This window comes from Narcine bancroftii, chromosome 1 (genome assembly GCF_036971445.1).
Source record: "Narcine bancroftii isolate sNarBan1 chromosome 1, sNarBan1.hap1, whole genome shotgun sequence".
NCBI lineage: Eukaryota > Metazoa > Chordata > Chondrichthyes > Torpediniformes > Narcinidae > Narcine > Narcine bancroftii.
Window position 1 is genome coordinate 3,415,483 of NC_091469.1, and position 17,496 is coordinate 3,432,978.

Below are 17,496 nucleotides of genomic sequence, written 5' to 3' on the forward strand. Positions count from 1 at the left end.
GAGACATCAGGAGTAAGTTTTTTTTTTCCACAGAGTTGTGGGAGCCTGGGGATGGTGGTAAAGGCTGAAACATTGGGGGCATTTAAGGGACTCTTAGACACATGGATGAAAGAAAAATAAAGGACTATGGGGTAGGGAAGATTTAGTAATTTTTTTTAGGAAGGAATATATGGGTTGGCACAACATCGAGGGGGCAAAGGTCCTGTACTTTGCTGTATTGTTATATGATCGTATGGACTGTAACTGTGGATGAGAGTTAAATTTCAACAGTGAAATGAGCAAGATTGACCTTGATGTCAAGGCAACATTTTACTGAGTGTGACGTTAAGGTGTCTTTTTTTAAATTTAAGAAATTGGACATCAGGGAAGACATTCTAATAGCTGAAGTTGAACCTCTCAGCAAGGAAAGTTATTTTTAATTGCAAGTGTCCCAGAACATTGCTGAAAGAGTTCTGCAACAAGCCAACCATTTTCAGTTGCTTCATCAAAGACCTTTCTCCATCAGACATGGGATATTCCAACATTTGACTGCATAGTTACATATAATAGAATCTTTGGATTACAATCTTGAGGGATACAAACATATTAGACAAAGTATTCTGTATCCTTTGCTCAGGACTGAAGCACTGTTGAACAATTAAGGGCACAGAAAATTCTCCACTTCAAATAGCACATTGAAGCATATAATATTTGTCCTTCACCTCCCACTATAAAACTGGTAAAGTTTAAATTTCTAACACAGGAATGCTGGAACATTATGATGATACAGAAGTCTAGTGATTATTGTAGTCAACTATAGATTAAGGGTAATGTCTCACCCCAAGCAAGTTGTGACATGAACCTAGAAATAAATGTTTTAGTCTGTTGGATAAATCGAGAAAATAACAGTGGATTGTTGCAATGTGACACCATCAATTGCTGAGTGTGATACCAGTACTAATATGCAAGTTAACCAGGAATAGAGAATAATTGTTTACTTGAAACTGTCCAGGAACCTGAGAACAAATGAGTGACAATAAATTCAGAGAAGTAATTCTGCTTCTGTTTTGCGGTGTGACACTTAATATTAAGCTTGGGACCTTATTGCCATTATGGCTGTTTTGCATATTTCAATGTAACAACATGTATTTGATTATTCTCAGTCAGTCTTGTCATGTGAACAAAAGTGAGAAGGGAAAGAGTGTTTTCTGCAAGGATACTGATTTCCTGATGGATCTCAGGTGATACCATTCTGTCTTGCCAGGGCCACTATTCAAACTAGAAGTAAAACATGAAAATCTTCAAATTAGCAGAGTTGCATTAATGTCTGTATTTTTGTGTATTTCTGCACATTTTGCTTCTCTGCTTTTCATATTGAATTATCAAATCTCTTTCCCCAGGAAGATACTATGGAAGTAGAAGAGTTCTTGAAAGAGGCTGCAGTTATGAAGGAAATTAAACATCCCAACTTGGTACAGCTACTTGGTAAGTTTGCACAGTTTAGTTAGTTTATACCAACAAAATTATTTGAGCACTTTGAGGACGAAAAATCAGTTTATTGATTTTACACCCCTCCCATCCTTTCCACAAAATAATTAAAATCAAAACTAAGCAGGTAAAATACAGGGCTTCAAATAAAATTGAAAGTGGTGTTTTAGAAGAAAACTAATTTTACTTTGGTACTGAATTTTGGAATACTGTGTTTAGAGAGAGAATGAAGTTAGCAGGGCACTTGGAAACATTAGTAGCTATTAGTAAAATGGAGTACAGGTTATACCTCTCTAAACCAGCACATTTTGAATCTGCTGTCATTAGTTGTGGATCTGCCACCAGATCCCCACTGTTAGCACTCTTATTACACCGCAGGTGAGTATTTTGGTGTTAATTTTCCTGTTAATTTCTTATATTCAGCTGTATTTTAACCCTTCAGGAAGTCATCCAAAAGGTGCAGAAGATGGGGCTAGTTCTGTTTTCTGGCATTTTCTGTGGTCCAACAATGGCCAGGTCCCAACATCCAGATTAAAGAAGTGCAAACTGTGCCACATACACTAGGTAAAGAGGAAGCAATATATCTACTATCCATCATTTGGCCTTTTGTTGTATTGGAGGTTATTGTGGAAAATAATTATTCCTGGTTTAGAAGATAGCACTTTGCTGAGGGTAGATTATTTTCTGGCTAACATTGAAGAATAAATACACATTTTTCTGGTTGGTAAGATGTTGTGAGTGATGTGCCACAGGATTATGTTCTTATAGCTCAAATGTTTACAGTTTTTTATTAGTGATCTGGATGAAGATGACAAAGTTATGGTTCCTTAAGGAATATGAGGTGACTGTTGGATATGCCATGATCTTGCTAAATAATGGAGCGAGTGTGAGGAAGCGAGATTGCCAAACCCTGATTCTGATTGACATATTTATATTTACCGGTATTAATTACCAGATTCAGGAAGGGGCAATAGTGAGCAATTAAATTCAGAAAAGCTTTCTAGATTAAATATACAATTATTTGGGAACTTGATTTTAGGTTAAAGGTACCAAAAGAGAAACAAGAAATATTTGAAACGTGTTGTTTTAATTACATGAAATGATAAAAGTAATCAGCAGGGTAGGAGAGAGAAATAATTAATGTTTTAGGTTGACAATCAGAACACAATATTTGAAAGGTTTTAATCGAGCAGAAAACAACCATTTTGATGGATAAATTTTTCTTGCTGTTTGTATTTAAAGTCAAAAAAGTAACATACCACACAGTTTTGGGGGGAGAAAAAAAACTAATAGATTCTTGTTCTGAATCACAGTAGGAAATGAGAGAGCGAGCGATGTGGTTCTTCCAAAATCTTTGCAATGTTGCAATTTCTTTGCCACATACATCCCCTCCAATATGTTCAATGCCATTTTATCATGAAATTGGGAAATATGTATTCAATTAGACAAAATATTCAGATGCTTGATTTCATTTTTTGCATTGAACTCAGTTGAAAAATACTGTTGTATTTACCACTGATAAAAAATGAATTCTTTCTGTCACTTTGCCCCAAAAGGTGTATGTACTCGGGAGCCTCCTTTTTATATCATCACAGAATTTATGACACATGGAAACCTCCTTGATTACCTTCGTGATTGTAGCAAAGAGGAGGTGAATGCGGTTGTGCTGCTATATATGGCCACTCAGATATCCTCTGCAATGGAGTACTTAGAAAAGAAAAATTTTATTCACAGGTACGATATCCTCGCATCTTAGAATTTTGTTTGGATTTGACTTGTTTTGCCATATTACGATCTACTCCAGCAAACTTTCACATTTAAATTCTAATTTGAAATCCAACCTCACTGCAGAATAGAACACAGCATTGAGGTTGTGCCTTGAACAACAATTTGTGAAATGACTATTGACACCATTGTTTCACCTGTTCAATTCCAACCACATTGAGATGGATGTATGACTGGATCATTGATTCTAATTAGTGCAAAAATATTTTACGAGATTTTATCAAGATTTTACATAATGTGGAAAATTCATGTGTCAAGAAATGAGAGTTGAAAATAAAATTTGTGCAGTGAGGGATGAGGTAATTCACACATTGGATACTTTCATGCCCTCAAATTTGAATGTACAGTAAAACCCATGGTATCTGGCACCAATGGGATTGGTAGATGCTGGATGTGTATTTTCCAGTTGCTTGAGACTTGCTCTTACAATGCCTAACTAATGTACCCGGATCACGAATAAACAGTTTTAAAAGTCAAAAATACTATGCTGTACTTGCACTGAACAAACTTCATTTGCATGAATATATAGACCTTAAAGCATTTTACTTTATTTTCATTCACATTCTTTGAAAAAATTTAACCATCGCTGCATCTGCAGGTTCCTCCCCCTCCATGGAGCCTCTCAAAAGATGAACAATAACATTATAGATAGTTAAGCACCCCTCCCCCAAGTTTAAAGATAAAGCCTTACTAATATACTAATACTCTTACTAAGCAGGCATAATGAAACAGTTTAAGAGAGTCACCCTATCGATGAGCAGCATCAACCAGCTCTTCATCCAGGGCAACGCCATTTTATTTGAACATCATTTTATTCAATGAGTGCTATGAGCAAAGCACTCCACTGGCTGGATATTTGTTCCCATCTTTACTAGAGGTTTATGTGTTACTTCAGAGAACCTTTACAATTTTAAACTTTTATTTAATTGTTCATTCATTTCAGTTTATTTATTGTCCTTCATTTTTTTTGACAGTTGCTTGAGATTACTGTTTTCTTGAATTTCAGATAATAGGAGCTTTACTATAGTTATTGTACTTTTGCTATATTATGATGGTTGGATCTTAATTTTTTTTCTCCAGCTGTATTTGCTTTCTTTGAAAGTGATGGAATTATTTTAAATTAGACATCCGTGTGTCAAAGTGCTCACGTATCTGTCCTTGGGTCTGTTGAATATCTAACCTTAAAGCATTTACAGTGAAACCCATGGTATCTGGCATCTATGGGTAAATAGGATAAGTAAATTTTTCCTTTGCTTGAGATTGTGTGTTGCATGATTGGCGAACTAACGGCAAGGTGCACCAGTTTAAACGAGTTTTTTTTAACCTATTTTCCGTTATATCTTTTGCCGGTTGCTTGAATTCCAGGTAATGGGGATTTCACCGTATTTGCACACAACCTATGTCTTCTTCACAGATAAACTTCACTTTTTGAGAAACTAATTATTCCTTACATTTTTTCAGTTACTCCTGAAAATCTAAGTGCTCCTTCTAATTTTATAGATCAGTTGGTCTTCATGAAGTTTTGAATTGTTCTTCTTGTGTTTACTTGGAAATCCCATTGTTCATTGCCTTTTCCTGGAGATCTCATTATTCTTTATTCTCTTTTCACAGAACCTAAGTATCTATGTATCTTTTCTAGGGATCTTGCCGCTAGGAACTGTCTTGTAGGAGAGAACCACTTGGTTAAAGTGGCTGATTTTGGGCTCAGCAGATTGATGACAGGAGACACGTACACTGCACATGCTGGAGCAAAGTTTCCAATTAAATGGACTGCTCCAGAAAGCCTGGCCTACAATAAATTTTCAATAAAATCTGATGTGTGGGGTAAGTACACATGTACATATTTGGGAAAGGGCTTTTATTTCCCTTCCAAACGTCCCATTGTGTTGTGGTTTCTAACATCAATTTCTGATTCAAAAATGAGTAAGGAAGCAGATTTTAAAGTTCACCATTAACCAGCCTTGCGTTTGTTGAGTTAAACTTTTCGAACTATTTCCTTCCTATCTCCCACGCAGCCCATGACTCCCTGACGTTTCCATTATTGGTCGTGGTCGTATGGGTGAAAATAACATGGAAAGCATTGAAAGATATCCATTTTGACTTTTTCTCTCTCTATAATTTTAATTGCATGGGGTTTTGAATAAAACCCATGGTAAACTGAGTCAGCCTGCCATTGTTTTGATAGGAATTTTTCAATAATTTAAGCATTTCTCTCTGGAAGAAAACCATTGTGTTTCATGATGGGGCAATGTATTAAACTGCAGTGGTAAAAGTCATTGCTTATCGTAGTTAACATTGCATAATATTGACTTTTCCCACAGCATTTGGTGTTCTTCTGTGGGAGATTGCAACTTACGGCATGTCCCCATACCCTGGAATTGACCTTTCACAAGTTTATGACCTATTGGAAAAGGATTACAGGATGGAGCGACCTGAGGGCTGTCCAGAGAAAGTTTATGAGCTGATGCGAGCATGTGAGTAGGAGATAATTCATTGACACATTTCCATTCGCATAATATAAAACCTTACATCTGCTAGCATTTATTGATAAACAAAGGGGTAAAAAAGGGAGAATAAGTCATACGATGTCCTGATGTTTTAGTTGCCTGAGCTTCATTTGATTTTTTAATCAAAATGTAGTGGGTCCATGTCCCAATTCAGAACACAATAATCAAGGCAGGAGATCCAGTTACGTAAGAAATAGGAGCAGAAGGAAGCCATTTGGTTCATCAAGCATGCTCCAGCATTCAGTAAAGTCATGGCTGATCTGGCCATAGACTCGTATAACTGCCTTTTCCTCATAATCCTTAATTCCTCTATGTGCAAATATCTATTTACATGTGTTTTAAATATAATTAATGAGGTAGTCTTGACTGCTTTCTTAGCCAGAGAATTCCACATTCAGTACTCTGGGAAAAGCAGATTCTCCTTATTTCTAAATCTACTCCAAATCTTGAGGTTGTTCTCTAGTTCTAGTCTGAGTGAAACACAAAAGTCTGAAGACACTGTGATTGTCGTAAAAACACAACAAAATGCTGGAGGAACTCCGGAGTCTTTTCAGCGTTTGTAGATATATTGCCAACTTTCAGGCCTGAATCTTTCTTCAACGAATAAGCCAGAGATTCTAGTCTCACCTACAAAAAGAAATAACTTCCTGCCTTTATCTTATCTATCCATTTCATAATCCTGTGTTTCTATAAGATCCTTTTTCACTCTTCTGAATTCCAGTGAGTATATTCCCAGGTGACTTAATCTCTCCTCAGAGGCTAATCCTCTTCTCTGGAATCAACTTGTTTAACCTCCTCTGAACTGGATACAAGACCGGAACTGCGCACAGTACACTAGGTGCAGGCTTCTCAGTTGCAGCAGAAACTCCGTACCCTTAAATTCAATCTCCTTAGCAATGAAAGTCATTTTTACCCTTTCACTCTTAACCCATGTCCTCTGGTTTGTATCTCACCTTCCCTCTGTGAAAAAAGCCTATCTACATTTACTCTGTCTATTCCCCTCATAATTTTAAATACCTCTATCAAATCTCCCCTCATTCTTCTGTGCGCCAGGGAATAAAGTCCTAACCTATTTAACCTTTTCCCTGTAACTCATTCCTGAAGATTGGGCAACATCTTACTAAATTACTCTTTCTATCTTATTGATACCATTCCTGTAATGAGGTGACCAAAACTGCACACAATACTCCAAATTTGGCCTCACCAATGTCTTATATAGCTTTACCATAACATCCCAGCTCCTATACTCAATACTCTGATTTACGAAGGCCAACGTGCCAAGAGCTCTCTTTACAACCCTATCCACCTGTGACACCACTTTCAGGGAAATATATATCTGTATTCCCAGGTCCCTCTGTTCTACCGCACTCCTCAGTACCTTACTATTTACCATGTATGTCCTTTCTTGGTTTGTCCTTCCACAATGCAGCACCTATTTGTCTACATTAAATTCCATCTGCCATTTTTTTGTCCATTTTTTCCAGCTGATCCAGATCCCTTTGCCACTTTGAAAACCTTCCTTGCTGACCACAACGCCCTCATCTTTGAACCATCTGCAAACTTGCTGATTCATTTTACCTCATTATTATCCAGATCATTGATCTAGATGACAAACAAGAATGGTCCCAGCACCGATTCCTGAAGGACACCACTAGGCCTCCAGTCTGAGAAGCAATCATCCACCACTACTCTCTGGCTTCTGCCGTCCAGCCATTGTCGAATCCAGTTCACTACTTCACCATGAATACCAAGCATCTGAACTTTCCTGACTAACCTCCCTTGTGGAACCTCGTCAAAGGCCTTCCTAAAGTATACGTAGACAACATTCACAGCCTTTCCTTTGTCAACTTTTTGGTAACCTCGAAAAACTATATTAGTTAAACATGACTTACCATGCACAAAGTCAGGTTGACTATCCCTAATCATTTTTTGGCTATCCAAATAATAGTAAATCCAATCTCTTCATAACACCTTCCAATATTTTTCCTACTACTAACATCAGGATCACCTGTCTATAATTTCCTGGATTATTTTTGGAGCCTTTTTTAAACAACGGAACAACTTGAGCTACACTCCAATCCTCTGGCACCACAGTCATGGCTAAGGACATTTTAAATATTTCTTCCTGAGCCCCTGCAGTTTCTACACTCGCCTCCCTCAAGATCCAAGGGAATATCTTGTTAGGCCCTGAGGATTTGTCCACCCTTGTTTGCTTTAAGACAGCAAGCACTTCCTCCTCTTTAACCTGTATCGGTTCCATTACCTCACTGCTTGTTTTCCTTACTTTCCAAGACTCTCTTCCTATTTCCTGAGTGAATACTGATGTAAAAAAAACTATTAAGATCTCACCCATCTCTTTTGGCTCCATACATAGCTGACCACTCTGATCTTCAAGGGGACCAATTTTGTCCGTCCCTTACTATCCTTTTGCTCTTAATATACCGGTAGAAACCCTTAGGATTTTCCTTTACATTGTTTGCCAAACCAACCTCATATTTGTTTTTTGCCTTCCTGATTTCTTTTCTTGCATTTTTTTATACTCCTCAAGTACCTCATTTGCTCCATGTTGCCTATACCTGTTATACACTTCTCTCTTCTTCCAAACCAGATCCACAATATCCCTCGAAAACCAAGGTTCCCTATTCCTACTAGCCTTGCCTTTAATCCTGACAGGAATATACAAACTGTATTCTCAAAATTTCAACTTTGAAGGTCTTCTACTTACCTCACACATCCTTGCCCGAAAACAACATCCCAATCTATGCATTCTAGATCCTTTCTCATTTTCTCAAAATTAGTCTTCCTCCAATTTTGAATCTCAATGCAAGGCCCAGACCTATCTTTCTCAATAATTAACTTGAAACTAATGTCATTATGATCACTGGACACAAAATGTTCCTCTACAAATACTTCTGTCACCCTGTCTCGTTCCCTAAAAGGAGAGCCAATATTGCATTCTCTCTAGTTGGTACCTCTATATATTGATTTAGAAAACTTTCCTGAACTTATTTGACAAACTCCAAGCCATCCAGCCCTTTTACAGCATAGGAGTTTCAGTCAATATGTGGAAAATTAAAATCCCCTACTATCACAACCTTGTGTTTCCAGGAGCTGTCTGCTATCTCTCTACAGGTTTGCTCCTCCAATTCACATTGACTATTGGGCAGTCTATAATACAACCCCATGTGTGGTCATACCTTTCCTGTTCCTTGGCTCCACCCATATACCCTCAGTAGATGAGCCCTCTGTTCTGTCTTGCCTGCGCACAGCTGTGATATTTTACCTAATGAGCAATCCCACTCTTTCCCTTTCTTTCCCCCGTTTTATTGCCTCTAAAGGAACGGAAGACCAGAATATTGAGATGCCAGTCCTGCCCCTCTTATAACCAAGTTTCACTAATGGCCACAGTGTCATAATTCCACATGCCAATCCACACTCTAAGCTTGTCTGCCTTTCATACAACACTGCTTGCATTGAAATAGATGAACCTTAAAAATGTCCATCACATATAACCCGTTGACTTCTAACAGTGCATGTAATTTTCACATCGTCTTTTCCCTCCTCCATTCCTCTATCTGCTCTGCCACTCTGGTTTCCATCCTCCTGCAAATCTAGTTTAAACCAACTGGAGCAGTACTAGCAAACTAGATATTCATCCCCCTCCAGTTCTGATGCAAACCAGCCCATCAGAACAGGCCCCATCTTCAATGGAAGAAAGCCCAATAATCCAGAAACCTGAAGCCCTCCCTCCTGCACCTTGCCTTTAGCAACATGTTAAGCTGCATTATCCTCCTATTTCTAACCTTATTATCATGTGGCACAGGTAACAATCACAATCCTGGAGGTACTGTCTTTCATTCTAGTCCCTAACTTACTGAACTCTCCTTGCAGGACCTCCTCATCCTATCTGCCCACATCATTGGTCCCTATATGGACCACAACATCTGGCTGCTCTCCCACCCTTCCGAGAATGCCGTGAAAACTATGTGAGATATCTCAGACCCTGGCATCAGGGAGGCAACATACCTCATTCAATATTCCCATTCCCTTTCACAGAATCTCTTCTCTGTTCTCCTAACTATGGAATCCCCTATCACTTCAGTTCACCTATTCTCCTCCCATCCCTTCTTAGCCACAGGACCACACTCTGTGCCAGAGACCTGATCACCATGACTTGTGCCTGATAGGTCATTTCACCCCCCCCCCCCCCACCCAACCAAAAACAGTATCCAAAATGGTATACAGTAGTCCCACCTTATCTGCAGGGGATATGTTCTTGAATCTGCAGATACAGGTATGCGCTGCTTAACTTTCACAATAAGTTATGTTAAAAAAGATAAAGGTGGATAAATCTCCCGGACCGGACAAAATATTCCCTAGGACACTCAGGGAGGCTAGTGAACAGTTAGTGGGGCCATTAACAGAGATATTTAGGATGTCACTGGCCACGGGAGTGGTGCCAAAGGATTGGAGGGTGGCGCATGTGGTTCCTCTGTTTAAGAAAGGGTCCAAATGCAAACCTGGGAATTATAGGCCTGTAAGTCTGACGTCTGTGGTGGGCAAGTTGATGGAAAGTGTTCTGAGGAATGCTATTTACAAATTTTTGGAGTACAGGGATTGATAGGGAGTAATCAGCATGGTTTTGTCAGGGGTAGATCATGCTTGACAAACCTGATTGAGTTCTTCGAGGGGGTTACAAAAAAGGTTGATGAAGGGAAAGCTGTGGATGTTGTCTATTTGGACTTTAGTAAAGCTTTTGACAAAGTTCCCCACAGGAGGTTAGGAAAAAAGGTGGAGGCATTAGGTATAAATAAAGAGGTAGTGAAATGGATTCAGCAGTGGTTAGATGGGAGGTGTCAGAGAGTAGTGGTAGAAAATCGTTTGTCCAATTGGAGGCCGGTGACTAGTGGAGTTCCTCAGGGTTCGGTCCTGGGTCCACTATTATTTGTCATATATATTAACGATCCTGATGTAGGGGTGGAGAATTGGATAAGCAAGTTTGCGGATGACACAAAGATTGGTGGTGTTGTGGACAGTGAGGTAGATTACCGTAGATTAAAAGGTGATTTAGGAAGGCTGGAGGTGTGGGCTGAGAAATGGCTGATGGAATTTAATACAGATAAATGTGAGGTGCTACATTTTGGAAAGGCAAATTTAAATAGGTCATATACATTGAATGATAGACAATTGAGGAGTGCAGAGCAACAAAGGGATTTAGGAGTTATGGTAAATAGTACCCTCAAGGCTGATACTCAGGTAGATGGTGTGGTGAAGAAGGCATTTGGAATGTTGGCCTTCATAAATCGGAGTATTGAATTCAAGAGTAGGGAGGTTATGATGAAATTGTACAAGGCATTGGTGAGGCCAAACTGTGTACTGTGTACAGTTTTGGTCACCAAATTATAGGAAAGATATAAACAAAATAGAGAGAATGCTGAGAAGGTTCACGAGAATGTTGACAGGATTTCAGGGTCTGAGTTACAGGGAAAGGTTGTGCAGACTGGGGCTTTTTTCTCTGGAGTGTAGAAGATTGAGAGGGGACTTGATAGAGGTGTTTAAGATTTTAAAAGGGACAGAGTAAATGTGGATAGGCTTTTTCAATTAAGAAAGGGGGAGATTCAAACTAGAGGACATGGTTTAAGATTGAAGGGGGAAAATTATAAGGGGAACATGAGGGGAAATTTCTTTACGCAGAGGGTGGTGGGGATGTGGAATGAGCTTCCGGCAGACGTGGTCGAGGCGGGATCATTGGTTACATTTAAGGAAAGACTGGATCGTTACATGGATAGGAGGGGACTAGAGGGGTATGGACCGGGTGCTGGTCAGTGGGACTAGGAGGGTAGGGATTTGCTACGGCATGGACTAGTAGGGCCGAACTGGCCTGTTCTGTGCTGTAAGTGGTTATATGGTTATTATATGGTAAGTTCTGTGAAATTGGGTGTTTTGTGATGTGGACATTGTGCAAACACCATATTACTGTATATACTTAGCAAAGCTATATGGGATACTGAACTTGTGCTGAATTAAACTGTTTAATTTTTTTTCACTTATGTTCCTACATACTTACGTCTTTGAATACAAAAAAATGAAATGCACATGTTGCGTGCAGGAAATTGTTACATATGTCCGGTTACGTCCACTACGTCCCGTTCTCCGATCAGGATTTGTGAACTCTATTATAATTTTATGGGACCTCGAAAGACGGACGTATATGCGGTTGGATGTTGCCCAAATGGGCATTAACCGGCGAACACCATGTCGATCTGATAACCGAGACATTTATTAAGTGACTAATGGGTGGGTAGCAAATACAGTGTGGATACGCTGGACACGGATGATTCACATCCCCAGGTGTGATGGTACGCAATTTCATCATGCTACTCAGAATGGCATGCAATTTAAAACTTATTATTTGTTTATATCTGCAGTTTTCCATTCAATCTTTTCGGACTGCAGTTGACCACAAATAACTGAAACCATGGAAAGCGAAACTGCAGATTAGGGAGGACCGCTGTACTTGTAATTGAGGGGAACGCCCTCAGGGGTGCCCTGCATTGCCTGCCTGTTCCTTTTCCCTCTCCTGTCTGTCACCCATCTACCCTTCTCCTGCTTCCTCAGTGTGATAGTGTCCCTGTAACTCCTGTCAATCATCCCCCCCCCCACCTCCCAAATGATTCAGAGTTCATCCAACTCCAGCTCCAATTCCTTAACTTGGTTTGTTTGGAGCTGCAGCTGGATGTTCTTCTCGCAGATTAAGTAGTCGGGAATACTGCTAGCTTCGATGGTGTCCCACATTCTGCAAGAGGTGTATTCCCCGGCTTTGGCTGCCATTCACACTATTTATGACTAGACGAACAAAATATACGATATAAATCCTGTCTTTGCCTGTGGCTACCTGCTGAATCCTTTTTTTCCCTCGAATAGGGTGGCCCTTTCTGACTTCAACTCCTACTATTCCTTGCCTCTTAGCTGTTCTCGCCAAAGCCATTACCACTCTGACTCAGCCCACTCTGCTACATCATTCCTCATTTTTATAGTGCTACTCGGCTTCTTCCAATCAGCTACTGCCTTGCCCATTTTTAAATTTTAACTGCCATTGTACTTCTTTCCTACTAACTACATTAAAAATATATTTCTGTTATGTGAGATGAAATGAAAACAAGGCTTTTACTTAAATGTGCTGTGGCCCCAAGTGGGACTGTTGGGGCCCTGCTGACAATGTCTGCTGTACACAAATAACTTTTCTACTCAATTTAGTGTCTGCAGCAAACTTGGATACATGACACTCAGTCCCTTCTTCCAAATCATTAATGTACATCATGAACATTTGCAGGCCCAGCACCAATCCTTATGACACTGTACTCACAACTGCCAACCAGAAAAATACCTATTTAATCCAACTCTCTGCCTTTTGTTGTTAATCACTCCTCTAACCATGCTTGTGCATTATCCCCAACTCCATGCATCCTTATCTTGTCTTTTTATCTAGCACCTTATTGAATGCCTTTTGGGAAAACAAAGTTACAATACCCCCTTGTTCCCCTCTGTTTACTGCGCCCATTATAACATTTTTTAAAAATCTAGTAAATTTGTCAAACATGACCTGCCCTTTATGAATCTGTCTGCCCGAATAAACAATTTCAATTCAGCTATCTCGCTTTGATAGGTGTTTCTCCATGATAGCTTTAAGATTCTCCGGACTGCAGACATTCAGCAAGCTAGCTGGCAATTAACCTGCTTTTTGCCTACATCCTTTTTAAACAGTGCTATGATAGTTGCTGCCTTCCAATCCACTGGGACATGCTTAGAGTCCAGAGATATTTGGTAAATTATCACAAATGCATCCACAATAACTTAGCCCATTTCTTTCAGATACCTGCGAGGCATTCCATCAGTACCAGGGGACCTTTCACCTTTGGGCCTACTTTGATGAAGGGCTCAAGCCTGAAATGTTGGTTCTGTATCTTTACCTTTGCTATATAAAAGACACTGTTTGACCTGCTGAGCTTCTCCAGCATTTTTGTTAACCTTTGGGCCTACTAGTTTACACATCATTTTTTTTTTGACCAATAGCTCTTGAACTCCCATCACATCTATTTTGCACACTGGGACTGGCTGTCTTTTTTTTTAATATTTTATTTTTGATTTTCAAAAACTCCTATAAATCCAAATGAACACTACATTTTTTCCCAACAATAGTGTACATCATACAGAGTCTATTTTATCTCCTACCCCTCTCCCCTCCTTCCTGTACCCTAATACAAAAAAAAGATTATACAAATTAAACAAATATAAAGAACAAAATATCATTAAAGTCAAAAAACTTTTAAGGGAACTTAATAAGAATCCAAAAAAACCTAAAAGGATAGGGAAGAAAATATAAGAGCACGTCGCCTGCCCACTACCCACTTTGCTGATCTCAAGCATTTCACAACTGGCATGGTTGTTGTATTCACTTTATCTGTAAGGGCTATAATTACATCTGTGCACCAATGTGCTGCAGATAGGGTTGCAAAACTCTAATGAATGTGCCATATTTCTTCCTCAAATTGTATGTGATTTTCTCCAGGGAACTACAACTCTGCATTTGCGTATTCCATCGTGTAATATTTAGTTGGGAGTCGGACTTCCACATGACAGCTATACACTTCCTGGCTACTGACAAGGTGACCATCACAAAGTGAACTTGGTATCTGGACAGTTTAAAATCTGGACAGTTTAAAACTCATGTCTATAACGTTCCCCTGAAGGTACAATTCCAGATCCTGTGGAAAATCCACTTCTGTAATTTTTTTCAGAATGTCCCCCAGGTCCTCCCAGAAGGATCTCACCTTTGTACACAGCCAAATTGAATGGATAAAGGTTCCAATCTCCACACTACACCTAAAGCACATTTCTGAGATTTCTGATTTAGATTTATGTAATTTTTGTGCTGTGAGGTACAGTTGATGCAGGAAATTGACTTGCTGCCTTTTACTTGTGGTATCATGTTAGACTTACCAACTAGATCCTTTGCTATTTTTTTTTAAAAAGGCAGGTTGAAGTCTGAGGTGGTCTAATCAATATTGAGTAAAACATGAAAGTCTGCAGACACCATGATTGAAGTAAAAACACAATGCTGGAGAAACTCAGCAGGTCAAACAGTGTACATAACCAATGTTTCGGGGCTGAGCCCTTCATCAAGGTATGAGCAAAATGTAGGTAGGTGTCTGAATAAAATGGTGGGGTGGGAGGAGCACAGGCAAGAAGAAATAGTGGGAATGAGGGAGGGAGGGCACAACAGCAATTGGTGGGTGGGGGAGGGCAGAGGTGGTGAAAGGGGAATGGCTGTGTGAATGTAGAGGGAAGGGGCCAGAGAGCTGGAAGAAAAGAAACAGAGGGATGGGGAAGAGAGGGAGAATGGGGACTGGTCAAGCCGAAACTGAAGAAGTTGATGTTAATGCTATCTGGTTGGAGAGTGCCCAGACAGAATATGAGGTATTGTTTCTCCAATTTATGGGTGGCCTTGGTTTTGCAGTTCATAAGGCCATGGACAAATACGTCAGTGTGGCACTGAGGTGTAGAATTTAAATGGTTGGCCACTGGGTGATCCCTATCATTGATACAGACTGAGCGAAGGTCTGTCCAGTCTCTCTGATGTGGAGAAGGCCACAAAGGGAGCATCAGATGTAGTAGATATTTCCCACAGATTCACATGAAGTGCTACTTCACCACCTGGAAGTAGTTTTGGGCCGTGAATGGTGGTAAGGGAGGAGGCGTGGGTGCAATTGTGGTATTTCCTGAGGTCACAGTGGAAGATCCCAAGGGGGCGATTAGTGGGAAGGGAGTCACGGAGGGAATGATCCCCATGGAAGGCAAAGAGGGGAAGATGTGTCTGGTTGTGAGATCGTGTTGTATGGGACAGAAATTGTGCAGGATAATAAGTTGGATGTGGAGGCTGGTGGGGTGATAGATGAGGAAAGGGGAAATCTGTTTTTGTTGTGTCTCTGGGCAGTAGGGGCTCGGGCAGATGTGCAGGAAATGGAGGAGATGCGGGTAAAGGCTGAGTTGATGATGGTAGAGGGGAAGCCACACCTACAACATCATTTGGTTGAAAGACGATTTGCAAACCAAGTTTGTTGTTTTTGCACAAAGGTCCCTGGAACACACTGGCAGGGGAGGTGGAAAATGAAAATACTAAGTATCATTTAAGAGGCATTTAGACACATGAACAGGAAGTCAGTGGAAGGCCATGAGCCAAGTGCAGACAGCTGAGATTAATTTAAATTGGCATCGTGATTGATGCAGATGTCATGGGCTGTAGGGACTGTTCCTCTACTGCCTTGTTCAGTCAGTGTTCCTGATGAAGGTTCTTTGATCTGAAACATGAACTGACTTTCCACAGATACAACCCAATCTGTAGAGTATTTCCAGCATTTCCTGTTTTTTTTATTTCAAATTTGCAACATATCTAGTTGTTTTCTATTCATGCTAAAAATAGATGGGCATGCTTTTTGATGAAAATTCTGTATTTTATCTTGTTTTACCAACTTTCAAATGTGATATTTTTATATCCAGGCTGGAAGTGGAATCCAGGGGATCGACCGTCATTTGCAGATGTCCATCGAGCATTTGATACCATGTTTCAGGAATCCAGTATTTCAGAAGGTGGGTATTGGTGGTGTAGAACAAATTTTGGTTTATAGGGTGAACTGGTTTCAGTTCTTTTAAGTGGTCAAGTGTTTTGAACCCCAAACAAAAATCCCAGTTATAAAGACAGCACATTTTTTTTAATAGATTTACTTTGATTTTATTTCCATGCTGTAATAAATTGGGTCTTAGAGATTGTACCAGTAATTTTAATTCTCATGGGAATGTGTCCATTTACTGAAATAGTTTCAAAATTTGTCCAGTAACAATACAACTCTGATTATCCAAAATGGTCGGGACTGAGCCTATTTCAGATAAACAATATTTTTGGATAACTAGTCATTTTTTCAAAACAGCCCAGTAACAACAGCAAATCACTTGTAAGTGTTCAAACAACGAAGGAAGGCTTTTTAAGCATGAAATAATGTTTAATTCTCACCAAAAATAACCTGAACAAAATACGATAAATTCAACACCAAAATCTCAAAATTCTACTCAGAGGTTTTTCCAAAATTCCAAGCTATTTTCAACCCGTGACCTCAGTTCGGCTCAAAAGTATTTTGGGTACCTGAGGATTTCTGATTGTTTCAGATATCCTCGTTTATCCAAAAATTTCAGAGGCAAAATTGTGTCATTTTGACTTCAACATTTTTCAGATAAATGAGGATTTCTGATTTTTCTGAAATGCTCATTTATCAAAAAAAAAATTTTGAGCCAAACAGGTCCAAAAAGTTTTCGGATAACTGAGGTTTTTGGAAACTCCAATTTCGGACAATCAGAGTGTGTACTGTATTTTCAGGGAGTGATTAAAATTCTGCCCAGCATGGAGTACCTGAGAGTACCAATATTTGCAATACGAACTGCTCAGTGACTGAAGAGATGACTTTACCATAAACATGGTGAATCTTAACTTTGCAGGTTAAGCACTCAGCATCTGCCATTGGAACAGTTGTCTGCCATCTGAACCTGGCTACCCAGTTGTCTTGACATGTTCCAATGGCAGATGTCATTTTCTTGGGTTCTCTGAATTGTTTTGAGTCCCCAGGTTTGGGGTCGATTAAATTGAGCTTGTAACAAACATGTTGTTATAAATGCATTCACTCTTGAG

At 39.6% G+C, this 17,496-nt stretch overlaps 1 protein-coding gene across 2 annotated transcripts in view; it reads left to right on the top strand.

Annotated features, from left to right (window-relative positions):
• The window catches only part of abl1 (c-abl oncogene 1, non-receptor tyrosine kinase), a 194,745-nt gene that overhangs the window by 167,015 nt on the left and 10,234 nt on the right, over nucleotides 1-17,496 (top strand). For both annotated transcript variants that reach the window (XM_069918694.1, XM_069918704.1), the window contains exons 5-9: nucleotides 1,380-1,464; nucleotides 3,024-3,201; nucleotides 4,892-5,076; nucleotides 5,574-5,726; nucleotides 16,317-16,406. In XM_069918694.1, the coding sequence (XP_069774795.1) occupies nucleotides 1,380-1,464; nucleotides 3,024-3,201; nucleotides 4,892-5,076; nucleotides 5,574-5,726; nucleotides 16,317-16,406 (691 nt within the window). The remainder of the gene's footprint in view (nucleotides 1-1,379; nucleotides 1,465-3,023; nucleotides 3,202-4,891; nucleotides 5,077-5,573; nucleotides 5,727-16,316; nucleotides 16,407-17,496) is intronic.